The sequence below is a fragment of the Macrobrachium rosenbergii genome, chromosome 36 (genome assembly GCF_040412425.1).
Source record: "Macrobrachium rosenbergii isolate ZJJX-2024 chromosome 36, ASM4041242v1, whole genome shotgun sequence".
NCBI lineage: Eukaryota > Metazoa > Arthropoda > Malacostraca > Decapoda > Palaemonidae > Macrobrachium > Macrobrachium rosenbergii.
This window is the reverse complement of record NC_089776.1, coordinates 19,601,194-19,609,622: the sequence shown is the minus strand read 5'-3', so window position 1 is coordinate 19,609,622 and position 8,429 is coordinate 19,601,194. Positions and strand designations below refer to the sequence as shown.

At 45.2% G+C, this 8,429-nt stretch overlaps 2 protein-coding genes across 2 annotated transcripts; both read right to left on the bottom strand.

Annotated features, from left to right (window-relative positions):
• Nucleotides 1-950: 950 nt before the first annotated feature.
• On the bottom strand, nt 951-2,024 carry LOC136824965 (uncharacterized). The gene has a single exon (XM_067080951.1). It carries the CDS (start codon nt 2,022-2,024, stop codon nt 951-953), a length of 1,074 nt encoding a protein of 357 aa, XP_066937052.1.
• Nucleotides 2,025-5,664: 3,640 nt separating this feature from the next.
• On the bottom strand, nt 5,665-6,282 carry LOC136824964 (uncharacterized). Its single transcript, XM_067080950.1, has one exon. It carries the CDS (start codon nt 6,280-6,282, stop codon nt 5,665-5,667), a length of 618 nt encoding a protein of 205 aa, XP_066937051.1.
• Between the last annotated feature and the right edge of the window lie 2,147 nt (nt 6,283-8,429).

Below are 8,429 nucleotides of genomic sequence, written 5' to 3'. Positions count from 1 at the left end.
ATGTACGAAATAAATAAAAAAAAATCAACTTTAAATTTATACCATAGCACTACACCTTTATGGAAACCATTCACCAGTTACAACTTCCATGCCATAGACATTTCGTACAAATTTTGTCATTAAAGGTAAAGGTACAAAATTACAATATTTACAAAATTGTGAAAACACTTGTTGTAGTCAAAAATCTTAATAATAATGATTGATTTGCTAATTGACATAACATAAAGCCAAAGTATTATTTATTTTCATAACAGTCGGGTTGAAAACCGTCATGGACCAGTTTATTGACAAAAAAGCGAGTTTAATACAACCAGGTTTTATTGAATATTGTTGCTGCTTTAGCTGCATTTATTTTGTAGACTTTTTCTATTTTCCTTATTGCAGACTTCTCTTCATTGGAGGTGCGTGCTAACAGCTTGCCTATATTTGTCATTTCTTGGGGGAAAAGTAAAAATCTGGATTCTGCTTTTTTATATATTCTATACAGTTAGAATATTATGACATATAGTTGCTAAACACTTGTAGCCGCAACGTTTCGACAGACTCTTCTGTCATTCTCCAGCGGGAGCTAGTAGAGGACTGGCAGGTTGCATAGGTCCTTCCGAATTTATACACGGGCTTCAGTGGGGGGTCATGGACGGCAAATTTTGGTTGGGTGCAGTCGGCGAACTTCAAGCCAAATTTCTGCGTTGGCTCGATCCTGATAGATCTTCGCAACCTGGGAATATCATTCATTCCAGCGTTCCCATTGGCCTGCCGTTGCGTGATGTCATGCCGACTGACATCATCGGTAGTATGGCTGCTATTGGGCGGAGGATGAATGATGTCATTATTTACTCTTTCTGTCGTAGTCGGGGGGTTGTCTCGAAGGGTGCCTCACTCATCAGGGCCGTCTCCATTCTCAGGGTTGTCATTTTCAGGTATTCGTTGGATTTGGTGGGTGTTCGGCATTACTCTTTCTCGAATTCGTGGTTAGGAGCGATGCCTCCTGTGTTGCATTCATTGCAGGTTTTCTCTCGGCAACGAGGAGCGCCTCCAGCAGGCACAGACATTGAGGGTCGGCGGCTCTCCCGAGTATACTTATATTTTGTATAATACTGTCGTGGGAGATGGAAATATTGTGGGTAGCATGGGCGTGGTTCATGATGGCACCCTCCTGGGGCGTGGCAGGAGATCCTTTTTGACAGAGGCATCGCGGTCATTCCAATATAAACGCCGGGGCATCCTCGGACAGGACATACAAATTGGTAGACCATGTTCTTCTGCTTGAGGGGTTCTCTTGCTGGCAGAGATGGGTTATTCTTCATCACGAGATTACGGGTGCGGTGGTTCTTGTAATAAATTACAATATTTATTTTCTTGCTGTCTTCAGTCGGGGTGATGTTCTTCATGACGATTTTCTTCATGGTTCTCGTCTTCACGGTACTGGGGATGCATCCAGGCCTTATAATATATCTTGATGTCATCTTGGGGGCAGGTTGTGCGCTCTCACCGCTATACCACTTTTCCAGGCCAGTTTGAATTTCTTTATTGATGAGTTTGTTGGTGAAACCATTATTCACCAACATTTGTGCAGCATGTTCAAATTCCTTGTTAGTGTCCTGCCAGGTGGAGCAGTGGGAGAGGGCCCTTCTAATGAAGGTCCTGACCGTCGTATTCTTAAACCCAGCAGGGCACTCTCTATCTCTGTTCAAGCATAGTCCCAAATTGGTGGATTTCGTGTAGACTGAGGTCTTCAAGTTCCATTCTGTCTTTGTGACCATAACGTCGAGGAAGGGGACCCGGTCGTCTGTGCTGAACTCGACAGTGTAGTTCAGCACACTACATTGCTGGAACGTCTGATGAAGGACTTCAACCTCCTCCTCGTTGTCTGCTTGAATGAAGACGTCGTTGATATATCGGGCATATTTCTTTGGCTGCTGGATTCTCTCGAGGACATGTTCTTCTACAGTGCCCATGTAAAAATTTGCAAAGAGGATGCCCAATGGAGAGCCCATTGCAATGCCATCCTTCTGTCTATACATGTGCCCTCTGTGCGTAGTGAAAGGCGCCATCTTCGTACAGATCTCCAGCAGAGCCTTCAGGGAACCTTCTGGGATGTTTAGTGGAGTCATTGTCGGGTCTCTGTAGACTCTGTTCAGGATAATGTGGATGGTTTCATCCACCAGTACGTTGGTGAATGGACTCTCTATGTCCAGAGAGGTCACGGTCCCTGCGCCCGGGGAGTCTCAAATCACTTCGAGGAATTCCACAGAGGACTTCAGGCTATAACTGCTCGGGACGTAGGGGGTCAGGATATGGTTTAGTCGTTTGGCGAGGGCCTAGGTCGGGGCAGGTGTCTGGCTGATGATCGGGTGGAGGGGGTTACCAGCCTTGTGTGTCTTGACATTCCCATACAGGTAACCAAGGTCAAAGTCACCTGCGATGGGGGGAAGATGGACAGCATTGCTGGCTGATGATCTTATTAGTTTCCCTTTTGATGTCTTCGGTGGGGTTCCTCGTCAGCCTCTCAAATTTCATTGTGTCCGACAGGATGGCTTCCAATTTGTCGAAATACTCCTCCGTATGTATAAGAACAAAAGCTGCTGTCTTGTCGGCACGACGCACCGTGATGCCTTCCTTTTCCTTCAGCTCCTTCGCAGCTTTCCTCATCTCACAGGTGCAGATTCCACTGTCGTAGGACCCTCTCTCCGTGAGGGCTTCAGCTAACAGGAGGGGCTGGAGGGCGTCGGAAGTTCTTATGGTGCCTGTAGGGAAATGTCAAGACACACAAGGCTGGTAACCCCCTCCGCCCGATCATCAGCCAAACACTTGCCCCAACCTACGTCAAAACAACTAAACCATATCCTGACCCCCTCAGTCCCGAGCTGTTATAGCCTGAAGTTCTCTGTGGAATTCCTCACAGTGATCCGAGACTCCCCGGGCGCAGGGACCATCGCCTCTCTGGACGTAGAGAGTCTATTCACCAACGTACCGGTGGATGAAACCATCCACATTATCCTGAACAGAGTCTACAGAGACCCGACAATGACCCCACTGAACATCCCAGAAGGTTCCCTGAAGGCTCTGCTGGAGATCTGTTCAAAGATGGCGCCTTTCACTACGCACAGAGGGCACATGTATAGACAGAAGGATGGCGTTGCGATGGGCTCTCCATTGGGCATCCTCTTTGCAAATTTTTACATGGGCACTGTAGAAGAACGTGTCTTTGAGAGAATCCAGTGGCCAAAGAAATATGCCCAATATATCGACGACATCTTTGTTCAAGCAGACAACGAGGAGGAGGTTGAAGCCCTTCGTCAGACGTGCCAGCAATGTAGTGTGCTGAACTACACTGTCGAGTTCAGCACAGACGACCAGCTCCCCTTCCTCAACGTTATGGTCACAAAGACGGAATGGAACTTGAAGACATCAGTCCACACGAAATCCACCAATTTGGGACTATGCTTGAACGGAGATAGCGAATGCCCTGCTAGGTTTAAGAATACGACAGTCAGGACCTTCATTAGAAGGGCCCTCTCCCACTGCTCCACCTGGCAGGACACTAACAAGGAATCTGAACGTGCTGTACAAATGTTGGTGAATAATGGTTTCACCATCAAACTCATCAATAAAGAAACTCAAACTGGCCTGGAAAAATGGTACAGCGGTGAGAGCACACAACCTGCCCCCCAAGATGACATCAAGATATATTATTAGGCCCGGATGCATCCCCAGTACCGTGAGGACGAGAGCTCCATGAAGAAAATCGTCACGGAGAACATCACCCCGACCGAAGACAGCAAGAAAATAAATCTTGTAATTTATTACAAGAACCGTCGTACCCGTAGTCTCGTGATGAAGAATAACCCCTCTCCGCCAGCAAGAGGGTATGACGTGGTCTCGTGATGAAGAATAACCCCTCTCCACCAGCAAGAGAACCCCTCAAGCAGAAGAACGTGGTCTACCAATTTGTATGTCCTGTCCGAGGATGCCCCGCCATTTATATTGGAATGGCCACGATGTGTCTCTCAAAAAGGATCTCCTGCCACGCACAGGAGGGTGCCATCATGAACCACGCCCGTGCTACCCACAATATTTCCATCTCCCGTGACAGTATTATACAAAATATAAGTATAATCAGGAGAGCTGCCGACCCTCAACGTCTGTGCCTGCTGGAGGCACTCCTCATTGCCGAGAGAAAACCCACAATGAATACGACGCAGGAGGCATTGCTCTTACCCACGAATTTGAGAAGAGTAATGCCGAACACCCACCAAATCCAATGAATACCTGAAAATGACAACCCTGAGAATGGAGATCTGATGAGCGAGGCGCCCTTCGAGATAAACCCCGACTACGACAGAAAGAATAAATAATGACATCATCATCGGCAGGCCAATGGGAACGCTTGGAATGAGTGATATTCCCAGGTTGCGAAGATCTGTCAGGATCAAGCTTCACCTCAAAAAATTTGGCTTGAAGTTTGACTGCACCCAACCAAAATTCGCTGTCCATGACACCCGCTGAAGCTCGTGTATAAATTTGGAAGGACCTATGCAACCTGCCAGTTCTCTACTAGCTCCTGCTGGAGAATGGCAGAAGAGTCTGTCAAAACATCATGGCAACAAGTGTTTAGCAACTATATGTCATAATATTCTAACTGTATAGAATATATAAAAAAGCAGAATCCAGATGTTTTACTTTTCCCCCAAGAAATGACAAATATAGGTGAGCTGTTAGCACGCACCTCCAATGAAGAGAAGTCCGCAATAAGGAAAATAGAAAAAATCTTCTACAAAATAAATGCAGCTGAAGCAGCAATAATATTCAATAAAACCTGTTTAAAAGAGGGTCTGCTGCCAAATTATTTAATACAACCATTAACAAATTACAAAAATATAAAATGTGTTAATTGAATACAGTGTAATGCATGGAAGTTATAATAAAGTAACTTCTATATAATCATTAGCAAATTATAAATTAAAGACTATTTTTACTGGACTTGAATAGGAAAGGTACAAAATTCACTAGTTCAGTGCCTCGTAGAAACATACATAATATCCAGTGTGAGGTTCAAGAAATGTCAGAAGTGAAAGATTGATTCTTTATTATTCTCGACAGGTGTTTATAATGCAGAAAGCTGACGGAAAGATAGCGGGCAACCTGAGGTCCCCAAGTGCGTCCATACAGAAATTGTGTTTGTTAATAGGCATAAGAAAACATATATAATGCATTATAGAACATGTAAAAGGCAGATATATATATTTGCAGAAAGGCTGTACAATGATGCATAAAATGAGATACATAAAGAATCTGAAATAATAACACGTAACATATATGACGAGATTAATGTACATATGAGGAGCGAAATACAAGAATGGAGAGGCGATTTGACACCCTTACAAATACTCCCCCCCCAACACAATAATTAGAGGAGCAATTATTGGATGAAACAACATTAATCACACAATGGCTGAGGCAGTTGGAGTGGGCCCCTACTCCTGGAGAACTGTGGGCGTGGGGTGGAACCAACATCTGGGGTTGGCTCGATGTGTCCCCTGGGCCGCCCCGGACCCCACTTTGGTAGGGGGGCGGGTGTGTCTGAGGGGAGGTACTGAGGGGGAACTCTGGGGCACCTGCCTGCCTCCTCGCATACTAAGCTGTCCAACAGGAATGCCGGCTTCAGTCTGTCGATGGTGACCCAATCTTCATGCTCGTGGATGTCATGGAGGTATGCCTTGGCCCACCTGATGATTGGTGGGGCCCCTGTAGGGCCTGGTTAAGGGCGTCCACCCTGACGAAGACATAGGCACAGGAGTGTAAGGCAGGTGGGCTGTAGGTGGTGGTTCTGTTGTTGAGGGTCTTATGGCAGGGCGCGAACTTCTGTGCGAGTTCCCTCAACCTCGGGAGGTGGGTGTCAGCACCGTCCGCTGGCGGGAAGAATTCTCCGGGAACGACCAGTGTCTCTCCGTAGACTTTCTCAGCAGGGGAGGTGCTTTCAGGTGGGGTGTGGAGACCCAGCAGGACCCAGGAGAGCTGTTCCTTCCACCTCTCGTCGGTGCAACGTGCCATGAGAGCTGCCTTACGAGAGCAGTGCGCCCTCTCGACCATGCCGTTCACTGAGGGGTTGTAGGCCGTTGTGCTGTGTAGTGTTGTACCCATCAGGCGTGCCAAGGAGACCCAGAGCTCTGACAGGAAGGCTGGACCCCTGTCTGTAGTGATGCTGTCTGGCACTCCGAAACGGCTGATCCAACTGGAGAGGAGGGCCTCTGTGCATGACACTGTAGATGCCTCCTCCATGGGGGTTGCCTCAGGCCAGCAGGTGGAGTGGTCTATGATCGTCAGGAGGTATCTGACTCCTCCTAACTGCAGAAGAGGCCCAACGACATCGATGTGGATGTGGCCAAAGCGCCGACGAGGCTGGGGAAAGTCGCCGACCCTGGACTCTGTGTGCCGGGATGTTTTGCTTGTCAGGCATGGGATGCAGCTCCTTGCCCACTGTTGGACGTCCTTGCTGATGCCATGCCAGATTGCAGAGGAGAGTTGTGTTTGAGTTTCCTAAGGGCACGTATACCCACTTAAGAGCTGTCACTGCCGTTCTGTAGTCTGCCGTCTCTGGGTCTGCTGCTTGTTCTTTTGCTAGGTCTTCATAGTCGATGCCGAGGTGAAGGGAATTGTTTTCTACTCTTGACAGGGCGTCGGATACTGTGTTCTTCCTGCCGGGGACGTAGTTGATGGTGCTGACTGTTCGAGTGGTTGAACGAAGTGCCAAAATATGCCCTTTTTGGGTATGCCGTATTTAGTCCGTTAATGGCATGGTTTCCACCAGGGAGGGAGCTATCAGAGGCCTAAACTTTGATGCCGTAATTAGTCTGCTAAAGGCTTCTGATGGTAGGCTGCGGCTGTTTTTATTACGTTAATGGCTGGGCCAAAACCGCGCTACCTGCCACTCGGGGGTCACCAGTGTGAGGTTCAAGAAATGTCAGAAGTGAAAGACTGATTCTTTATTATTCTCGACAGGTGTTTATAATGAAGAAAGCGGATGGAAAGGTAGCGGGCGACCTGAGGACCCCCACTGCATCCATACAGAAATTGTGTTTGTTAACAGGCATAAGAAAACATATACAGTAATGCATTAAGAAAATGTAAAAGGCAGATATATATATCGGCGGAAAGGCCGTACAATGATGCATACAATGAGATTCATAAAGAATCTGAAATAATAAAATGTAACATATATGATGTGATTAATGTACATATGAGGAGCGAAACACAAGAATGGAGAGGCCATTTGACGCCCTTGCACCAGCAGTGCATTTAACTCAATGAAGGAGTGGTAACCACTGAGCCATCGCTGCAATGAAAGCCCTTTTATCCCACCACTGAATTTTAATTTTAACCAATAAAGAGTAGTTTAAAAATTTTACTTTTTTTTGTGTTTTAAGTTTTGTTACTGGAATGTGACATCAGAAGTCAAGATAGACAGAAAAATATCTCCAGAAATTGTTTGCATGAAGTTTGGTGGAAAGAATTAGATGCCATAACATTTTGAAAGTACAGTTTGTTTCCCTAATATGAATTCCTAAAATGTCATATTCGAGATCTGCAAGGTAGCAGCAGAATCATGAAATGCTTGTTTATATCCGGAATGTGTGCATATAAGCAAGCTGCTTTGAACATGTGACCCAGTAGTTACACAATACTACAGGCCAAGTGGCACACAGCAACACAAAGCTACTGAGATTTAAAAAAACTCTACTGAAACGGAAATCTTTTATTTATATATTGCATTAAATCGCAGCATATAAAAATGATAAGAGCCAGAGGGATCAAACCTCTTTGTAACACTGGTTAGCATACTGAAGCCTGACAATGATTTTATGAATCAAGGTAAAAGGATGTTGACAATTATTCCAATTAAGTGTTTCCAGGTTAGCCTAGATCAGGAATGTATTGCTATAAGTGTACTAAACCGAGTACCTATTATTAAGCCAAATCGAATGATGGGGACAGGAATTATGCATTGTAAAGGTTTAAATGAAGCAATTTTTTTGCTTTTACATTTTTCATAATCTTAGAGCAGATTGGATGTAAATAAAATGGTTCTGTTACCCTTTAGAACTGTAACCTTTTAGAACTGTAACAAGTTTTTGCCTTTTTATTATACCTGTAAGGTATATTAAAATATTTTCTTTTATACTGTTATATTCTGTATTCATTCAACATTTCATATGTTTATTTTATTCAAGAATAAGCTATTTACTCTGCAGCCAGTGGTAGAAGCTGAGGGACAATAGACCTGTTTTGACTGAGCTTGATTTTAATTGTATTAAATTTCCTTATTTATTGAACTGAACTAAATTGTGCCTCATGAGAGGCTAGTTTATAGGACACACCCTCCCATCCTGTAAGAGGCATAGCATCAGTAAAAGATACATATGCAGGAC

Excerpts from the sequence above, each read along its gene's own strand:
- LOC136824965 (XM_067080951.1), bottom strand. The coding sequence starts at position 2,024 with ATGTATAGACAGAAGGATGGCATTGCAATGGGCTCTCCATTGGGCATC.
- LOC136824964 (XM_067080950.1), bottom strand. The coding sequence starts at position 6,282 with ATGGAGGAGGCATCTACAGTGTCATGCACAGAGGCCCTCCTCTCCAGT.